Raw genomic sequence first — 22,500 nt, 5'->3', positions numbered from 1 at the left:
AGAAATGGCAATGAAATTCTTCTGACCTGAGCTCCTCCAACAATGCAACATATATAATTAAATACAAAAATACAAAATAAAAAAGTAGTGCAAAAAGTCTATATACATGTAAATAGAATATGTTATGTAAAAGAACAGAATATGTAATAAAATAATGTAAATTAAGACTTAAGGTTTATTACGTGGATAACTATTTATATAAATACGTATATATATATTAGATTAGGTGAGAGTAAGCTCAACTTTATTCTCATTGCACATAGTTCTGAGACAACAAAATGCAGTTAGCAATTAACCAGAAAGGCAAGAGAAGCAGTAACGTGCAGAGTAATGTTAAGTATAATATAGTAAGTATATACGGAGCCGTTTCAGGCAAGGGGGAGTGTGTGAGAGAGACATTTTCTCCTTTGCAGACCATTTACATGCACACAAACCAATATAACACACTACAGGAAAGGAAAAAACCCAAAATTGTTATAGGGCGTATTAAAGGTCGAAGTTTGAGACTCAATTTAATTACAGTTTTGCAAAGTCTATATGCTGATTGATATGTGATTTGTTTGATAGCCATAAGAACTTCTAAATAAACCTTTAATAATTTGCCACAGGGAACTTAAACTAAATAGTTTTATAATCAGCTCTTTGAGGAGTTGAATGTTTTCTCACCTGAGGAGAGGCAGCGTTTAACAGCCGTCGATTTAAAATCATCCGTTTTTAATAGGGAGGAGATGGACTATTTTAATTGCTTATAGCATAAATGTGATCAATTAGTCACGATATTCAGCCGAGAGGATCCAACAACATTTCCTGTTAGTGAGCGTCACTCTAAAAGCTATTCAGACGCAGCATTAACGTTAATTACACGCTACGATGAAATAGCTTACTGCTGCAGAGGAGATGATACTGAGGAAATAATAGATATCTGATCACACCTTCAGAGGACTTTAACAGCTAATAAGCACCCTTACATGTAGCACTCTCACACACACACACACACACACACACACACACACACACACACACACACACTAATACATGCACACACACGCAGAGTAAGTGGGAGGACAAATGACGCGGAGTGTGTCGTTGCATATTCATCCTGTGCAGAAGAACACAGAGCAAACGCACTTCACAATAAAACATTGTCATCTAATACATGGCCATCTTCACACACACACACACACACGTACCCACACACACACGTACCCACACACACACGGACCCACACACACGCACACACACACACACACACACACACACACACACACACACACACACACACACACACACACACACACACACACACACACACACACACACACACACACACACACACACCACACACACACACACACACACACACACACACACACACACACACACACACACACACAACCACACACACACACACACACACACACACACACACACACACACACACACACACACACACACACACACACACCACACACACACACACACACACAACACACACACAGATGGATGGTGTTGTGTCTTTAGAAGAGAGCAGTACCAATCCATCATTTTCCACAGAGAAGGAGAAATAAAGCTTGCCTCAAGCCTGCATGTGGTTGTGCATTTGTTTGTGTTGTGTGTGTGTGTGTGTGTGTGTGTGTGTGTGTGTGTGTGTGTGTGTGTGTGTGTGTGTGTGTGTGTGTGTGTGTGTGTGTGTGTGTGTGTGTGTGTGTGTGTGCAGCCACGTAATAAAGCCATATGAAGTCTTCAGGCTCTGATAGAAATGAACTCACCATCTCACATATTCCCTTAAGATTTTAAGCTTCGTAACAGTAGTGGAAACTTTACACATTTCGACTTTTAATACTTATTTAAATACAAATACTTCAGTAGTTTTACTTAAATACCATTTTGAAGGTAGAACTTGTAACCTAGTATGAGTACACTGTGTTATTACTACTTTAACTTAAAATATCTTCTGAGTACATTTATTAAAGTGCTGTACTCATGAAAAACTTGCAATTTAATTGGTCTTGAATTGGCTCCTGAATTGGGACACAGCTGCATGCAGTGTCGTGTTTATGCTAATGTCTCACAAATAATTAAAAGACACACTATAAAGTAGTCTGTAAAGTGTGTGTGATATGAAGAAGAAGCTGGGTGTGATGGATGAAGGAGCAGAACATCTCACACTGACTGAATGTAGGTCTTGTAACACACTTTTATCAGTATATACTGCGTGTGTGTGTGTGTGTGTGTGTGTGTGTGTGTGTCTCTCTGTGTATGTGTGTGTGTTTGTGTGTGTCTGTGTGTGTGTGTGTCTGTGTGTGTGTCTGTGTGTGTGTGTGTGTGTGTGTCTCTCTGTGTATGTGTGTGTGTTTGTTTGTGTGTGTCTGTGTGTGTCTGTGTGTGTGTGTGTGTGTGTGTGTGTGTGTCTCTCTGTGTATGTGTGTGTGTTTGTGTGTGTCTGTGTGTGTCTGTGTGTGTGTGTGTGTGTGTGTGTGTGTGTGTGTGTGTGTGTGTGTGTGTGTGTGTGTGTGTGTTAATGTGTCTTCATTCCCATAAGATGTGAGTGAGGGCTGAGAAAGATGAAGTTTCATGCATGGGCGAACCAGACCGACAGCTCCAGCAGAGAGTGTGTGTGTGTGTGTGTGTGTCAGAGTTCCCGTTAGCCGGTAATTACCGGACAATGACCGGTAAAATATGCTGAAGTCCGGCAAATCTAAATCTCTCCGGTCAAAATGTCCGGTCAAAATAATTTTCCCTTAGCGCAATACCGCATCAGTTGCGCCACTTATGTGACAGACAAGAATAGTATGTGACAGACAAAAGAGTATGTGACAGACAAAAATTGTCAATTCTAATGTCTAACACTTAATGTGGAGAAAGAGATGTCCTGTATGGGTTGATTGTGCGTTGATCTGTTGGTAATGCCTCGGGGTTCCGGTGGGCATGTAAACAAATGCATAATGCTGCGCTATACTTTGTGGCCTCATCCGGTTGCATAGCGACGCTTATTGTTTAGGTGTCTTTTAACAAGCAGGTAGTCATATCATTAGCTAGAACTAGCTAGATCTGATCGATATGGACATAAATGCGAGTAAAGTCTAATCTGACAGGAGAGAGAGATCGGCTGCTGCTGACGAGTCGACACGCAGCTCTGCATGATCCCCTGCAGCGGCGAGCAGAGCAAAACACACTTCAGGTTAGAAAATCACACGTAGCTATTTTAATTACCTCTCAAACTACCTAAACTAGTTATAGATATGTTTAGTTTTACTGTCGGGTCACTCATTACTGGATCCGCGAGCTGCATGATACTGACGGGCTGTCAGGAGAAGGAGAGAGCGCTCCGTTTATTATTCCCGCGTTTTTGTAAATTACTGTACACTTTTGAATAATGTAGTTAATCTACTATAATTAGTTTGTTTAATGTCGAATCATATCAATTTGTTTTAAAGCTCAATAAATAACAAAGAAGACCTTTAACCGGCACTTATCTAATTTTGTCCGGAAGATTTCAACTTTAACGGACATGTTGACCGGCAAAAAAATATTCTAACGGGAACTCTGGTGTGTGTGTGTGTGTGTGTGTGTGTGTGTGTGTGTGTGTGTGTGTGTGTGTGTGTGTGTGTGTGTGTGTGCGTGCGTGTGCCAAAGGATGACTTCAATCCAATCCATTTCTCAATTTCTCAGTAACCAGCCCATGGCTCTGTGACAGTTAATTCAATCGGTTTCAAACCAAGTGCTCCTCTCACAAGACGAATCTCAGGACTCTGAACTCTAACTTCCTCCTCACATCTGGAGCTGTTACGCTGCAGTTAACTCACACTTTAATGCGACAGACAAAACTCTCTCCATAGATCCCTTCTCCATTTCCTTTTTCTAGAAGAGTTTTAAGCAAAATACAAATAACATAATATCTTGAAAGGAAAAGAGAGAGAACAAAACTCATCTATAAGAGACTGAAAAAATATTTCCCCAGCTGGCTCTTAGAAAAAGCTGATTTCATATTTCTGTACAAAAACATGTTTTTAAATGAAAATTTAGCAGCTGAGAGCAGCTGACAGGTCAAAATGTTAATGTGTTGTAATTTAATCGCATTTAAAAGAGTACTCAAATTAGCATTTAAAAGAGTACTCAAATTAGCATTGCAAACCCTCAACATTGCCAACCATATTTTGTTTTTCATTTTTTTCATTTAGTGTTGCTTGCTTACTGGTTTTCAATTAAGGCACTGCAATGTGTTGTAGCATAATGTTGTTTATCTATTGGAAAACTTGAATTACAAATTAAACTTTGAGAGACAGTTTAAGAGATGATCAAGATTGATGCAGCAGACCTGAGATATTGTCTCAAATATCCTTCTTCTTATGTGCGTACATTACCCACAATGCAATTGAACTGCAACCAGTTTGAATGAATATTACATTACATTACATGTCACTTGTTAGACGCTTTTATCCAAAGCGACTACATACTCAGTACTGTGGGCAATCCCCACAGGAGCAATATGGGGTGAAGTGTCTCAGGGACACAACGACATGTTGACTGCCTCACACGAATATAAGGCACCCGTCCACACGGAGACGATTTCAGTTGTATCCGCTAAAGTTCTTTATCGTATAGCTGGTTCGTCCACACGAGGCCGAAACGGAGCCGCGGCTTCGGAGCCCGAATCCGATACACTTTGATAACGGCTCCCAAAGTGGGTAAGTCTGGAGACGAAACGCTTGCGGCTCCGTGTGTACGCCCGAAACGATCATTTCCTGAATCGATGACGCCATAGCCCCGCTTCTCCTGCTCACCCCCGCGTCATTGCTGATGCGTTTCGCCAACAACAACAACAATGGCGGATCACAGGGTTGCGTTCTTGCTCCAGACGCTACTGACCATGATACAGAATTGACCTTTTTCTACCTTGTTTGTTTATGCTTTATGCCCATGCTCGGGGGGTCTTATTCGCTGCTTTTGGTGTATTTTGTGGCAGAAGTATAGCGCCACTTACAGGCCCGGCATATGTACTACAGCGTCTCCAGTGGTTTTGAGCGGTCTCGTGTGGACGGACACGTTTCTTGAGCCGATTCCGTGTGGACGGAAGACTTTTTTGAAATCGACTTCGGTTCGAAATCGATTTCGTCTCCGTTTCGTCTACGTGTGGACGGGGCCTAAGTGTTTTTGCTAGTAGTGGCTAAAGATAAGATAAGATAAGATAAGATGGACCTTTATTAATTTAAATTCAGTAGTTTAACAGCAACAGGGTAAGAATGAAAAACAGGACAGCACAGATTCACACAGATTAATACAATTAAAGTTAAATCAAAGATAAAAAAAAAAGAAGATAAAATAACTATAAAATAAGAAATGAATTAAAATGAACATATATACATATTGGGTCATATATACATATTAGATATATTAACATGTGTGTGTGAAAACAGTGTGTATTGTAGATGCGCAGTGGGCCACAGAGGTCTCACGTGATATGAGTTTTACTTTGTTTTCCGTCGTGTCAGAGGACGATAACACTGTTGTGTGTGTGTGTGTGTGTTCTGGACGTGTGTGTTCTGGAAGTGTGTGTTCTGGAAGTGTGTGCTGATGCGGCTGCCCTGTGTCCGCTGTGTCAGAGCCTGGAGGACGAGCGATGAAGACATATGAGCGCATGCATCAACAGTCTGATACTCACCAACTGGACAGCGTGACCTCGTCTGTCCCTCCTTCAGTCCACACAGCCTCTGGTTTCATCAAAAGGCCAACGAGACACACTGTGCGTTTTTATTCATCTTGTTCTTTCTGTTAAATCCCCAACCCTACATGCTTTAATCTGCCCTTCTACAACCACAAAACCTGCAGATGTAAAGCTCTTGCTGAACAGAGCACAAAACCACTGGTGTTTTTTGTCCTGGACAACTCAAATGATTTATTCAAACAGAGTAATCTCATCCCAAATAGCAGAAAGAGAGTGGAAATGTGTACAACACAAAGATGTTTTTGCTGAATTCCCCGAGCTGTAGTTGTGGGCAGTAATGTGTATTATTATTCCAGTTAGGCACACATTTTCAAAATTGTCCCGACACCACCGAAATGCAACACAAATGGCATATATCACAATGTTGATCAAAGTTATTCTGTTAGCTGGTATTTACTGAACTTAGATAGGTAAATTGTTGTGTTTTATTAAGTATATATAGGTATAAAGCTGAGCAAAGTTCTTTGTGTTAAGAGGTCCGGCATTGCTAACAATTTTTTTCGTTCATTTTTTGCATTATGCACAAGTGTATAGATGGGACTTTGATTAGCAATAGCCTACCTTTCAATCAAAATGAAATCTACATGCCTAGATGAGGTTCTTCCTTCCTATCAATAAATAAACACACATAATATTTGACCAGAATTTTTTTTTGACCAGAGACTTTAAAAATCTTCCCACGTTGAAGTGACCCCTATTTTTTTCAACTGAAATGCTGTTTATTGTGTCCGCCCTGTTATTCAGATACAAAATAGAGTTATTCCATGGCCCATCGTACACACATCCTCCAAGTTTAATAAAAATCCTGGCAGTTGTTTTTTCTGTTTTCCTGTTGACAGACAAACAGATGGCGAACCAAGCAGAAAACATAACCTCGTTTTCATAAAGTAAGGAAAATATGGAGCTGTCTGGCAGATTCTGTTCTGCAGTGAAGTTCAGGTTCAAATCACAGCAGCTTCAGTATGTAAAATACTACTCCAGTAATATTAAAACTACTGCAGTTAATAACAGATCTTTTGACAGCAGCCGTGTGGGAAACTGCTCACTGTAAGACAGCTGACCAAAAAATCTGAAAAGCTAGAAATCCAACTGGCAATTAATCAGGCGTCGTGACCTCGAGCTGAATGGTGAAATTAGTGGAGGGCGAGCAACTGGAGGGTAAAATCAGGCTCAATCTGTGCACTGTGAAACTCTCCTCACATCTTCTCACTTTACACCCTTTCAGTTCCTCTCATCACTATTAACACTCAAGTATGGGGCAAGGTAAATCATCATAACGCTGGTGCAGGCGACACATGTTTATGATACTAACACGTTTTATTCAGAAGGATAATCTCCTCATTTTAAGACCATGTTATGAGTTTTGAAGTAAAAAGCTAACGTTAGGCTATAAAGGAACTACAGCACGGTCACATGACTTCACGTCACCACAGCTAAGCTAAAGGTGGCTAATGTTGGGCTATAAAGGAACTACAGCACGGTCACATGACTTCACGTCACCACCGCTAAGCTAAAGGCGGCTAATGTTGGGCTATAAAGGAACTACAGCACGGTCACATGACTTCACGTCACCACCGCTAAGCTAAAGGTGGCTAATGTTGGGCTATAAAGGAACTACAGCACGGTCACATGACTTCACGTCACCACTGCTAAGCTAAAGGTGGCTAATGTTGGGCTATAAAGGAACTACAGCACGGTCACATGACTTCACGTCACCACCGCTAAGCTAAAGGTGGCTAATGTTGGGCTATAAAGGAACTACAGCACGGTCACATGACTTCACGTCACCACCGCTAAGCTAAAGGAGGCTAACGTTAGGCTATAAAGGAACTACAGCCCGGTCACATGACTTCACGCCACCACCGCTAAGCTAAAGGAGGCTAACGTTAGGCTATAAAGGAACTACAGCCCGGTCACATGACTTCACGTCACCACCGCTAAGCTAAAGGCGGCTAACGTTAGGCTATAAAGGAACTACAGCACGGTCACATGACTTCACGCCACCACCGCTAAGCTAAAGGAGGCTAACGTTAGGCTATAAAGGAACTACAGCCCGGTCACATGACTTCACGTCACCACCGCTAAGCTAAAGGCGGCTAATGTTGGGCGTGATGACGATAAGTCGTCTCATTTAGACACTTGTTAGCAACTGCCGTTTTTAAATTCACCAATGGGGTATTTACTGACATATTTTATATCGTAGAGCAAAACGTTATAATCTATTCAGCTTGTGTTAACCACAGACCTTATTTAATGCCTTTAACCAAAGACATGTGTAAAAAATGACTCATCTCTGTGTATTACACAACTAGTTTGGAGCCTTCATCACACACACACACACACACACACACACACACACAACACACACACACACACACACACACACACACACACACACACACACACACACACACACACACACACACACACACACACACACACACACACACACACACACACACACACACACACACACACACCACACACACACACACACACACACACACACACTACACACACACACACACACACACACACACACACAGAGAGAGAACATGCTGTATTAGTTGTGGCAGTCTGTCTTCATGGCTCAGCCACACTGATGTCCGTGACCGGTTAAAAAAGTCACGTCAGCACAACAGACATCAGATCACGTCTCTTATAACAAATTCCCTGCAGATGTACAGTAAGTGTATTATTAGGAGCACCCTCATTTAAATCTTGACGCCCTTGACCTCGCTTCAATTAAGCACTCTGCGCTCTGTTTTCAGGAGAGACGACATGGACCTCTCCAAAATCACATAAGCCTCTTTTACGCTGTTGACATTTTTTCTCTTGTGCTCGAAAAATGTATTATGTAATATATTAATAAATATTTATCATGTAAATCTTTAATCTAGTGCACTTTTAAATGCCCATTAAAACACAATTTTACGCAATAAAATCATGCATGGTTATATTAATGGATTATCTCATTCACATAAAGGCTTCAGATTTACAGGATTTATTGTATTTTTAAGTTAAAATTATGATTTAAATGGGACTTTATACATCCTCGGATCCTGGGACATTTAATCTTTCTTAGAAAAAAGACACAAAATGTAAAAAATTCTAATTTTAAAATAATATTTCTGCTCTTTAGCGGATGGTTAACAGGATTATGATGAAGAGCTGTCATGCAGTTATATAAATGGCTTGAACAGCCTGCTGCTTTTCTCAGTATCTACCGTTTTGGGATGTGCATTTCAACATCCCCAATTTAACTAAGAAAGAAAAGTTGTATTTCAGTGTCTCACAAAACTTTTATTTTTCTATGAAGTTGATTTTATATGCTGTATTTTCATATTTTATGTTGCATAACAACATTAAGAGTAGCTTTATGTTTGTCCCGGCTCGTTAGAAACGTTTTGCATCATGCCCTATTTTATATACTCAATATATAATTTGCACGTCACCACCGCTAAGCTAAAGGTGGCTAAAGTTGGGCTATATATTTTATATACTCAATATATAATTTGCAGTGCTATTTAAGGTCCTCAACAAAATTTGAGGGAGCGGCTTTTATCCACTTCACTCCCAAACTAGGAAACAGCTAGAAATATTAAAGAGGCAAACTCTTACTTTATTAAACACATTTTGAAAACATACTTCTGTAACATGGAGTTTAGTCAGCAATACCGCCCTTCTATCGGTCTTTTATATTACTATTATTATAATGTTTGGGATTTATATTCATTTTTGTTTTATTTCTGTTTTGCTTTTACTTATCGGGTTATCCATTGTGAACTTTTGTCTTATTTTATTGTATTTATTCTCTTGCCAAAACATTATATATCACCCTTATTATTCCATGTTGTCATATGGGGGGTGCTAGTCGAGCCTCGCAGCAGCGAAGCCGTGCTGCGCCACACTAATTGCGCCGCATAAGCGAATAGGTGCGCCGCATTTTCGGCTCAGTTGAGGCACCCTCCGCGAGGTGAGGCCCACTCCGCGAGGTGAGGTCCCCTCCGCGAGGTGAGGCCCCCTCCGCGAGGTGAGGCCCCCTCCGCGAGGTGAGGTCCCCTCCGTGAGGTGAGGCCCCACGCAGTCTGCGTGATCGGCCTGTAGGGAGCGACGGCCCTGCATATACACATGTTGCATGTTTTAGCGTCTTACATTAACTCAATGGTATCTTATTTTCAGTTTGTTTTGTGTTGTGTGCCAAACTGTCAAAGCACTTTGAGCTGCATCATTTCTATGAAAATAAAGATTGTTTTTGTTATTATCATTAAATAGGCTGTTGCCCTATGTGCTAGAAACAAAGAGCCTTATTTGGTCACTGCATTGAGAGCCTTACTTGCAATCACCAAATCTGTGAGAAAAGAGTCAAAAACACTGTTTCCAAAACATGAGCATTTTCCAGGTTTCACACAATCCTAAAATTGCATTATTCTCAGCAAAGTGCTAATCACCAACAGAGCAGCATCTGTTGCGTTAGACAGAAACCCCTCCCAGGTGTAAAAGGTCTTACATGGAACTCGAAGGTCTCGTCGAACAGCGGGTCGTCCTGGTTCTGAGCAGCGGTGCGAGTCCTCTGCTCTGCACAGTCAGCCGGGACGCCGTGCAGCTCCAGAACCACGTACGGGTCGATGACCTCGCCTTTAGCCCCCGAGCCCTGAGGCTTCGGCAGGTTGTGGGCACTGATCACCTGAGCAGAGAAACACAGAGAAGAGGTGTTACATTCATTATGAGTTGATGTTTAAGTGACACCAAGTCAAATTCCTCGTACGTGTCAACCTACCTGGTAATAAACCTGATTCTGATTCTGATTCATGAACCATGGTGACACTCATTTTGTGTGTGTGTGCGTGCGTGCGTGTGTGTGTGAATACATGCACACTTGGATGAAAGACTGGGATGATTGGCACTTGTTCGTGCATGCCTTTGTTTTTATTTGACTGTTGTCTCCTGATTAGAGTTTCTCCTCATGTTGAGTGCTTGTTTGTTGATTTTTCTGCAGAACAAAAGACTCCCGCACACTACAGGCCCTTCACTTGCAGTTATTAATATGTTATAATAACAGCAACGTTTCAAGGAGAGAAATTAGTGTTTTGTCCTGATTTTTGAAGCCTTCGGTGTTCTCCTACACACCGGATGATCTACAGGTGTTTTTCAAAATTATGTTTGTCCTTGTTTGTCATTCTTCTTACGTAAAGGGGACTTCTTGACCTCTCCTGTTGCACTATTTTTTTATTCTGTTAATTTAAAGTGGACCTATCATGCTATATTTGAATAATATGGTGTAGGACCATACCTATATAAGGCATATTTATACTTTTTTTTTTTCAAAATACCAAACAGATCATGCATTTTAGCCATGCCTCATTTGCTCAATTTGACCATTTCTAGCTCTGGGCAGATTCAGTGAGAACAGCACCATCTACTGGCCTGGCATATGTACTACAGCGTCTCCAGCGCTTTCGAACGGCAATGGCCGTGGCTGTCTCCTCCTGATTGGTGGAGTTGGCCCAATAGCCGTAGCGCCACCGTCCTGACGTCAGGACAGTGTTCAAATCTGGATCAGTTTTTATCAGATCCGTTGCAGACCCTTTTTTAGAGATTTGGGTATGGAGGAAAATAGAGAGGGTTGTGTTTTCTGACACTTGGTGAGTTCCCTGGAACACCGGGGACACATATTCATGTATACAAGACGTACAAAAGTGCATTTTGCATGATAGGTCCCCTTTAATGCAGTTTTATGTGGGTACAAATACAAAATAAAAAAACAGAATCACTGACTCATGGCTACCAGTCATGTTGCAATTAACTTCCATGTTTTGACCTTTCAAAACTAAAACCTAATCAGTTCATCCTTGAGACCAAGTGGACATGTGTGCCAAGTTTGAAGACCTTTCAAAAAGTTGTACATAGCAACTTGTTCAAGGTTTGATATATTTTTCTTTCCACTCTTTTACTACTGTTTTTGTGTGTCTTTTAATGTCCGTAGATAATAACTCTGTCCTATTTGTATTTAGTGGATTTCATCTGTATTTGGTTTCTGCATTGCAAGTGGAAAATTAGATACAAATATAAATATCTTCACCTTAATCCTCAGAGTCTGAGCGGGCACTCCCGGCACGCAGCCCTGTGTGTGAGCGCTGAAGTATGACACCTCGTCCCTCATGACAGCCGGGCGCAGAACGTACCCACAGCCTCCGTTCTGAGAGAAGCGTCCTCTGTGGAGGTCCAGCATGGCGCCGGGGGTCTGCTGGTTCAACGCCACCAGCTGGACCCCTCCCTTCCAGTACCCCTGAGGGTTGGGGTTACTGGAGTCCAGACGCACAGAGCTGGGTCGTACCCGGGTCAGGGTGCGCTTGGTAAACATCACCAGGTCCTCCGGGCTCTCAGTGGTCAGACGCCCTCCTTCCCCTTCACCCAGGGAGCAAAGCGTCCAACAAGGAGGCTCAGGAGCTGAAGGAGTCCCAGGAGAAGAGGGGCTGCTGGGGGGAGACTGCTGCGGTTTGTAGGTGGCTCTCTGGGCGTAGAAACTGCGACTTCCCGTACGAGCGATCGCTACTAAATCTGACAGGTCTTTGTGGAGGCGTAGCTTCCTGGGTTGGGACGGAGGAGGCACCACCAAGACGACGCCCAGCTCCTCCTCTCCAGGGATGGTCATTCTTCGTCCAGCCAGAGGACCCCCACCTCCAATCTCCTCGTCCTCTTCAGATATCTCCCCTTCAGACGCGTCCTGCTCCTGAGGCAGCTTCTTCCCCACGATGAGGATGCGTCCCTTCAGCTGCTCGGGGGAGGGTAAGGTTGTGGCTCGGCCCCCCAGGCTGGCAGGAAAAGACTCCGGGGTGTAAAGACGGGAGCTGAAGACTTTCTTTAAATGCTGAGCTAAGGTGCGCTGTTGTCCCGGAGAGCAGCGCTGGCACAGGTAGAGCAGCAGGGGGAACTGGGAGGACAGGAAGGCGTACTTGTTGACTACTTCCAGAGCAGAGCGCACGGTCACTGGGCTGTGTTGGTGGTGGTGCTGGTGGTGGTGGTGATGGTGGTGATGGTGGCGGGAGATGTCAGGACCATAATCCACCCCAGGAGAGGCTCCCCCTCTGGGCCGTCGGTGACTCCCAGCTCGATGCAGCGGCAGCCGGTCTGCAGAGCTTTGATCAGACCCCCCAGGTCCGCTCGGCCGTGGACCTGATCGTCCAGCAGGTAGGAGCGGTACGAGGTGCTGGGGGACACAATAAATGGAACATAATTAAGTACAATACTCCAAATAATATCCTACTTCCAACATTTGCTTTGTAATCCTATGCTATCTCTGTAATAATGCAATCATCTGGCTATAAGTGAGTAAATAAAGGCCCCTCACCTGATGTAGTAGTGAGACAGGGGCATGTTCATGTCCTGGCAGACCCCCAGGTGTTCGGGGTCCAGCAGCTGGCACTCTGCAGACTGCAGGTATCGAGCGAATCCGTCCAATCCCAGCAGGCCTCGCTCCCGGCCCTGAGCAGACGGCTCGCAGCGCCTCAGGAGCTCCCAGCAGCCTTCAGTGGTCGCCAGAGATAAACCCTGCTCCGTCTCCAGGAAGAGGCGCAGGTCCTGAGGGTCCAGACACTCGCGGTCCTTGGACAGCTGCACCAACAGGAAGTAGACGTCGGGCCGGGTGCACAGCTCGCCGAACGCCTCGTGAAACTCCTCCAGGGTCACATGGGAGGTGAGCTTCTCCTTAGTGCGCTGGATCTCCTTGAAGCGCTGACGCACCTGAGAGAAAGAGGGGAGGGAGGTGAGTTATAAACGGGATAATGATTGATGATTGAATAACTTCAACTAAGAATAAATAGTCAGTTTTAGCAGCAACAGCGATGGTTACTTAAAATGATGGTAGTTATTCAAAATTCAAGGGTAGATTAGCTACAGTGTAGTTATGTCAATGAAAATCTGAAGTCACAGGCTCCTCCAACAGTGCAACATATATATAGGACATAGAACAAATAAAACAGATAAAATAGTAAATACAAATAAAATAAAATAGTAGTACAAGAAGAGTCTATATACAGTACAAGTAAATGGAATTTGATCTATTAGATAAATAATTTGCACGATGCAAACAGATGAATGTTCATGGACTTCTTTCTAAAGTTCAGGTGTTTAATAGTCTCTCCACTAATATACATTTTTTTTGGATTTTGTGTTTCCGATGGAGGAACTTAAGCAATGTGTTTTTTGGGTCCCAGATGATGTTGCTAAATTGAAGTTTTTCTTTGGAGTGACATGATTGGACATGGTCCTAAGATCAGAGCATCCTTAGCAGTGGTTTGATACATAAATAACAGAATGTCTTAATTGACCAATAAGATTTGAGTATTCAACAAAGCCATGTAATAAACAAGGTGAATATTAATGAAAGAGTTAAGCACTTTAAATCAGGGGTGTCAAACTCAATTTCATCGCGGGCCACATTAGCATTATGGTTGCACTCAAAGGGCCGGTTGTAACTATATAAATATATAATATATATATAAAATAATGTATTATATTACATTATTGCCTCTGAATTGGATTATTATCGGATAGGGTAATAATTAACTACGTCTGAAAGCAGAAGTCCAGGGCAAATAATTGCAAGTCTCTTCAGTGCGCATGTCACAAAACGAGATGCATTGTGGGACATGTCGTTTATGGGCAACGTGCTTCTGTAAAGCGGCATGTAACCGTATAATAAACGTATTATATTCTTTGCAAGCTCTTGCGGGGCCACATTAAATGAAGTCGCGGGCTGGATTTGGCCCCCGGGCCTTGAGTTTGACACCCCTGCTTTAAATTAATGATATAAAAACCAATCCCAGCTGCTACTGGACCAGTCAATATGCCCGGGACCCCCGCCAACAGACTCTTTAACTTCTACTACACACTATTAGTTATATTAATGCACACCCCGTGACATCTTGTGAGACATTCCTCGTACTCCACACTGTAAACCTTCCATTCATTCCTGTGTATAATTTGCACATTTCTACACTTTTCTACAACCTGAAGACTGATCATTTCAGAACAAAATAAATAATGCATACATATTTCACATTTCACACGAACACTGTATCGTACAAATATAAAGTCGCTGTACGTGTTTCAGAACAGCATTTCTTAGAGCAAGGAAAACATTACACCTCATGCATCCATTGCTTCCTGATTAAACGTCAGTCATGCAGTTTAAATAAGGATATTAAAGTGACCCACATTAAATACACAATGATAAATCATTCCTTCTCTGTCATATGCTTCCTCTTCTATCAATGCATCTAACCCTGTGCTCAGAAAGTAATCTCCTCTCTGGTATAATCTTCGTAAATGTGTCTGTGTTTTTGCAGTCATGTCTTTCCATTTTTATATTTTCCGATTCTTTGTTCAGTCAGCTTTAAAGAAAAGGGAAACATGGGAGAAGAACGCAGATTGTGTCTAACTGAGCTCCAGAAATCCAATATGACAAAAAACTAATCTCTTGACGGGAGGGATTAAATGTTCTGCAGCAATTCCAGAACAAACCTCTCCTGCTGTGTGTGAAGGGAGGCGAAACACACACTCCTGATTACAGAGATGTTCAGTAAATACATGAAGTGTGTTCCTCTGCACCAGAACATGGAGGATCTATCGGAGCTGTGTTGAAGCAAGACAACTGGGACAAGATATTTGAGCGTGGACCAAATGACTCAAGATTATCTATAGATATTAAATAATTTAAAAATAATGTGGAGGCGTGTGGCGTAGTGGTCTAGTGCGTTGGTGTTCGGATCAGGGGAGCACAGGTTCAAACCCCACTGCAGTCAGCATGTCGTTGTGTCCCTGAGACACTTCACCCCAAATTGCTCCCGTGGGGATTGCCCACAGTATTGAGTTAGTTAGTCGCTTTGGATAAAAGCGTCTAACAAGTGACGTGTAATGTAATGCTTTCTGTCAAACAAATCTTTAATGTTTGACGTATATTATGTATACAACCTTCTTCTGATATGTATGAATGTTCCACCTACATATTTTTTACATATATTAAATCATTCATATATTTAAATCATTGTACTATATCATTATTTTTATTCAAATATGAATTTCTACTTCTTTTTTAAACACATTTTTTTGGATATATTTTGCTAGTTTTTTGTATATAATTGTATCTTAAAGGTGTGGTAGGTGATTTTGGAGAAACCAGCTCGAGTGCGCTAGAATTTGAAAATACACAACCGGAAAAAATCTAAGCCCCTCCTCCAACACACACGAACGCGGACGTGACCAATGAGGGCACGAGATAAGTTTGTGCCCCGATGGAAGGCTGACAGGCAGGTAGGCCATCCAGTTATTTTAGCCGGGCCGGCTCAGATGATTGGTCGTGCTTTTTACAGTACTACGGCTTCCACAGATGTCATTTTTTTATGGATTTTTTGTCAAAGCATTTAAGATATTCATTGCTATCGGGATGTTAAGAGCATTCCATGGAATATAACAAAAAGTGTATCTCGAGCCGGTTTCTCAAACCTACCTACCCCACCTTTAATAGGACTATATTCATGTCCTTGTGCTTCGTCAGTTTCCTGATACAGATACAACATATGAATTTGTATTTATTATAAAAACATTTGTAATAAGTTAGAAGGCTTCCATGTCACTGTTGTTGTTTGCTTGTTTTTATTATTATATTTATTTTTTATTTTCTTCTTTTTTCAATGGGTCTTTAATTAAATTGTATACTGATCTATATGTGGTTTAGTACGTTAATAAAAATATCCAAAGAAAATCTGTGAAAAAACAACAACAAACATTTGTAATAAAAACAATCTAAAAATTGTAAAAAGAATAAATAAAAATACTATTTAAATTTAAAAACAATTCAGAGCCCTCTCCCCCCTCACCTTGGCCTCCCTGAAAATATGAAGTTCTACTTTTTTGTATTAGTTTTTTATATATTTTGCTAGTTTTTTGTATATAATTGTGTCCTAATAGGACTATATACATGTCCTTGTGCTCTATGAAGTCACCTGATACAGATAAAACATATTAATTTGTATATATTATTTAAAAAATGTTTATTAAAATATGTCAAATGTAAAAAAGTAATTAGAAAATTCTAAAATTCTAAAAAACAATACAATACAAATACTTAAACATGTTTTATTTAAATGTAAAAACAGTTGAGAGCCCCCTCACCTTGGCCTCCCTGATCCCAGGACAGAGTTTACAGATGGTAGCTACGGCCACGTCCTCCGACACGATGCCGTACCCGTCTTCATCGACCTGAGAGAACTCTGCTGCCAGCCACTCGCTCCTCATCCTCCCCCCAACACTCCCATCCACACACCCCCCCTCACCCAGCCCTCCCACGCCCCCCTCTCCCCTCGCCCCCCCGATCACTGAGGGGTGAGCCAGCAGGTAGCGCAGCCCCGTCACCCAGATGTTTGCCACGTCTGCAGACAATGCAACCAGATCCAGAGACTGTGGAGAGACAGAGAGACGTTACTGAGCAGGGGGGAAGTACATTTACTCAAGAACAGCAGAGGTGGGAAGTAGTGGAGTACAAATACACTCCACTACTTAAGTACATTTTTCTGCTATCAGTACTTTACTCCACTACTTACTTTTGGACTGCTTTTTACTTTTACTTCTTACATGTTGAACACAAATACCTGTACTTTCTACTTCTTACATGTTGAACACAAATACCTGTACTTTCTACTTCTTACATGTTGAACACAAATACCTGTACTTTCTACTTCTTACATTTTGAACACAAATACCTGTACTTTTTACTTCTTACATGTTGAACCCAAATACCTGTACTTTCTACTTCTTACATGTTGAACACAAATACCTGTACTTTCTACTTCTTACATGTTGAACCCAAATACCTGTACTTTCTACTTCTTACATGTTGAACCCAAATACCTGTACTTTCTACTTCTCACATTTCCCAAACAGGCTGGTTCCTTTAGTTTGAATGTGTGTTTGGTGGCGTGATCATTATTATTTAGAGTCATTGCGTGCCTATTGATTTGAACACGATCCGTGTATCCATCATTTCCTGGTCTTCTCTAAAGAAGAGGGACCAATGAAAACGTTGTCATGTTGCCGTTGTTCAGCATGGAAACATTCATTAGCTAACAATGACATTATTGTTCTATTAATATAAAGGGAGGTCAGGTACTCTTTAAAACAGCTGCTAGTTATGGGTACTTTTTACTGAAGTACATTTCAAAGCCCATACTTCTTTACTTTCACTTGAGTAAAGAAGTTTAGTCAGTACTTCTACTTTCACCAGAGTATTTTTAAACACGAGTATCTGTACTTCTACTTGAGTAAAGGATGTGTGTACTTTTACCATCTCTGAAGAACAGCACTTAAAGGTCTCCTATTATACTAATTTTAGGCATATATTACAGGTCTCAGATATATAAAAAACATGTCTATGAAGTGTTGTGCTCAAAATACCAAACAGATCACCCATTCTAGCCTCATATCCCTCTATTTTCAGCCCCGGTCCTTAGCTTTAAAACGAGAAGAGAGCTCATGCGGGAGAATTCTACTCAGCTAAATGCTGCCGAGATTAAACACCATATCATGTTCCAAACCACATCACGGATTTTTTTCTGAAACAGTATGGAGCTCAAAGGCTTTCTCTCTCTCAGGTTTACCACAAGGTGAGTTCCTTTTTTTAATTTCCTGCTTTTTTACACATGCTCTCTCCAGTACAGGTTAGCTCTGAGTGTTAGCGATGCTAATGTAAACAAAGAACCTATTACGTCCAAAACATGACGCGCATTGTTTCTGATAGCAACGTTTCTGATAGGGCCGTGGGTCCACATTTCAGATATTACGTCATATCGGACGCAAATCTGGATCAGCTCCGTTGTACCCCCGTTTTTAGAGATTTGGGTACGGAGGAAAAGAGAGAGGGTTTTATTTTCTAACGCTTTGTGAGTTCCCTGACACACCGGGGACACATCTTTATGTATAAAAGACATCAAAAAGTGCATTTTGCATGATAGGGGACCTTTAAGTACACATTGTGAGGTAGCTTACTTGAGTATTTCCATTGTGTGTTACTCTATACTTCGAGTAATCTTTCATAGTCTTATAGTACATCCTTTTTTGTATGTGTATATGTCTTTAAACAGTTTTTTTGTTCTCTGTACCTGGTAGTCGTCCCCATGGATGATGGAGAAGGCAGCTTCCTCGGCCAGCTGCTCTGTGATTGGTCCGTTGTGGAGGAATGTCTCGGTGCTCTTCCCCGTGCGGACCTCTCTGATGCCGGACACATCGAGGCGCGCCCGGTCCGAGTCCTTCTTGGACGGCTCCCAGCGCAGACAGCTGAGGTCTGTGTCCAGCGTGAAGAACCGACAGTAGACCCTGGAATTGGGCCGGATCTTCTTCAGCTCACAGCCCCCCTGCATGAAGGCCAGGCAGTCGGCTGCACTGCTCACCTGGGGGGGAGAGTCAACCATCAGAGGTGGGAAGTAGTGGAGTGCAAATACTTTGTTACTGTACTTAAGTACTTTTTCTATCAGTACTTTACTCCACTACTTATTTTGCTGACCACTTTTTACTTTGACTTCTTACATGTTGAACACAAATACCTGTACTTTCTACTTCTTACATTTTGAACCCAAATACCTGTACTTTCTACTTCTTACATTTTGAACACAAATACCTGTACTTTCTACTTCTTACATTTTGAACCCAAATACCTGTACTTTCTACTTCTTACATGTTGAACTCAAATACCTGTACTTTCTACTTCTTACATGTTGAACACAAATACCTGTACTTTCTACTTCTTACATGTTGAACACAAATACCTGTACTTTCTACTTCTTACATGTTGAACACAAATACCTGTACTTTCTACTTCTTACATGTTGAACACAAATACCTATACTTTCTACTTCTTACATGTTGAACCCAAATACCTGTACTTTCTACTTCTTACATGTTGAACCCAAATACCTGTACTTTCTACTTCTTACATGTTGAACACAAATACCTGTACTTTCTACTTCTTACATGTTGAACCCAAATACCTGTACTTTCTACTTCTCACATTTCCCAAACAGGCTGGTTCCTTTAGTTTGAATGTGTGTTTGGTGGCGTGATCATTATTATTTAGAGTCATTGCGTGCCTATTGATTTGAACACGATCCGTGTATCCATCATTTCCTGGTCTTCTCTAAAGAAGAGGGACCAATGAAAACGTTGTCATGTTGCCGTTGTTCAGCATGGAAACATTCATTAGCTAACAATGACATTATTGTTCTATTAATATAAAGGGAGGTCAGGTACTCTTTAAAACAGCTGCTAGTTATGGGTACTTTTTACTGAAGTACATTTCAAAGCCTCTTTACTTTTACTTGAGTAAAGAAGTTTAGTCAGTACTTCTACTTTCACCAGAGTATTTTTCAACACGAGTATCTGTACTTCTACTTGAGTAAAGGATGTGTGTACTTTCTCTCTGGTTATGAGTGCAAAAGGACATTATATTCAATTCAATTCAAATGTATTTATATAGCCCAGTATCACAAAACACATTTGTCTCAGAGGGCTTCACAAAACAACAAACATATCTGAGAATATAGTCAAATGACAAGATAAATGTGAAAATACCGTTCTATTGTTGTTGTATATATATAGCAGATGTATATATATAGCAGATTGACCTACCTTCTTCTCAGAGGGAATGCTACTGAAGGACACCGTCTTCTTCCTGCATCCGCCCATTTTCTGCACCGAAGGATCCTGGGAAAAAGACAAAGACAGGTGGTCAAAACAAGAAGAAGTTTTACTACACGTTAAGAAGCAGATGATCCATGACTCCAAAAAGTGTCTTTAAAAACACTCAACATAACCTGAAGCTAGGTTCTAGATTCAAACGCTCTTTTGTCATTTGCACAATATCATTTTTTGACAAATAAAAGACTAGCGTTTTATTTTAAGCACATTTGAAAAGAGAAAATCGAGGCTGGAGAGTTCACTATTCAGGGAGGTGTTTTCCATCAGAAGCCTGTGAAGCGTGGTATACAAACACACAAAGCAGCCCCATAAAATAACCATATAAAAGTAATCGACTCAGAACAAAACAAAGCATGCATTGCAGATCTTTCATAAGAGAAGGCTTGTTAAAAAACATAAAAACAAATCATCTGAGAAGTCATTGTTCACACACAGTCTGAGTTATGAAGTTAAAATCCTAAATGCTTCCTTTCCTTTCTTAGAACAATTACTATCTTGCAGTTTTGTACCGTTTTGAACACACCAACAGAAGGAAAGCTCCAGAATCTTTGAGATTGTTGGACTTTAAATGCTGGCGTTCACTTGTGTATTTCTGGGCTTGTAGGTGTGTTTCTCTCTTCCCTTTGTTTTAGAACGGAGGAGCCGGCCAGCTCACTTTAATCTGCTCCTCTAAATTTGGACAACATGGCATCTCACAGTCTTCCTGATCTTCACATCCTTATTTAGCCCGGTGAGCTGGCTGCAAGGACATGTTGTAATAAGTGGGATGGAGGCTGTGTGTGTGCAGAAGTGTGACTGTAAAACTGTACCGTGTGAAACTAGGAGACCATTTTAGCATTTAGGAGTTTTTTTAAAATATCAATCAGAGGAGGAAGGTGTTTTTACTGAGAGAGGGAACTGCTGCCACTCCGTCTGGACAATACACACATTATTTTTGGTTCTTCTTGTTACAAAAAACACATTTTTAGGAGCTGTATATTAGTCAATCAACAGGAAGTTGGTCTCCAAGGCTTCTGTTGTGTGCAAGACAACAATCTTTGGTTTTATACAGAGCATTTCATCAACTGGTAGTTTCATTCTTATTTGATAAGCAAATGTACAATGACACACACACACACACACACACACACACACACACACACACACACACACACACACACACACACACACACACACACACACACACACACACACACACACACACACACACACACACACACACACACAGGCTCCTCTGATTAACTGATTATGAGGGAGCAACATTTCAGGATTTAAATGTTGGCGCAAAGTCCTGTAAACACACTCTCACAAGGATTACAGCGGTGAGGAGAGACTTTACAAACAAACAGTAATGTTCAAAAAGCTCTTTATTTTTCTCATACTGCCTGTGCCTCTGCAGCACCTCTTTTCACCCTCTGTCTGAAACCAGAGCCCAGTCTGCTCTGATTGGTTAGCTGGCCGGCTCTGTTGTGATTGGTCAACCGCTTAGAGATGTCCTGCACAATGTGTCACGTACAATGTGTTGGAGCGCCAGCCAATAGGAGCACATTACATAGTGATGTTACTAGTAAACAAAGGAGGCCAATGGAGGCGTTTCAGGCAGGGGGGGAGAGTTTGGCATTTTATCCTTTACAAACCATTGACATGCACCAAAAGCTATACTGTATAACACACTACAAGAGAGGGAACACCCCAAAAAGCAGAAAAGGACCTCAAATACAAACAGTGATGACGTCAGAGAGAGTAAAGGGAGGGAAAAAGAAATAATTGAAAATCCTTGCCTTTTCCAATTCGCTAAACAAACACGTATTGATTTCTGATTTCCAATACTCCCACAGCTCCCAGCACACAGAGAGGAATCAGAGTCACAGTTTCCACTAAAGGCTGCGTCTTTGTTCACCTCACAGTCCCACAAAACGTCTTCTTTTTTTTAAGTTGATCACGAGCGACGGGCTTAGAGAAAGCAGGTCAGCGAGTATTTAGGTGCACAGAGCGAGGGGGTGTGTCAGGGATGCGCTGGGGCGGCG

The 22,500-nt window shown here is 41.6% G+C and overlaps 1 protein-coding gene across 1 annotated transcript in view; it reads right to left on the bottom strand.

Annotated features, from left to right (window-relative positions):
- The window catches only part of plcl1 (phospholipase C like 1), a 102,782-nt gene that overhangs the window by 11,708 nt on the left and 68,574 nt on the right, over positions 1-22,500 (bottom strand). The window contains 7 exon segments of the mRNA XM_034147791.1: positions 10,236-10,412; positions 11,808-12,799; positions 12,802-12,935; positions 13,077-13,468; positions 16,901-17,185; positions 18,883-19,170; positions 20,405-20,479. Of these exon segments, the coding sequence (XP_034003682.1) occupies positions 10,236-10,412; positions 11,808-12,799; positions 12,802-12,935; positions 13,077-13,468; positions 16,901-17,185; positions 18,883-19,170; positions 20,405-20,479 (2,343 nt within the window).

Source organism: Trematomus bernacchii, unplaced genomic scaffold, assembly GCF_902827165.1.
Source record: "Trematomus bernacchii unplaced genomic scaffold, fTreBer1.1, whole genome shotgun sequence".
Classification (NCBI taxonomy): domain Eukaryota; kingdom Metazoa; phylum Chordata; class Actinopteri; order Perciformes; family Nototheniidae; genus Trematomus; species Trematomus bernacchii.
This window is presented reverse-complemented; position numbering and strand designations above follow the sequence as displayed.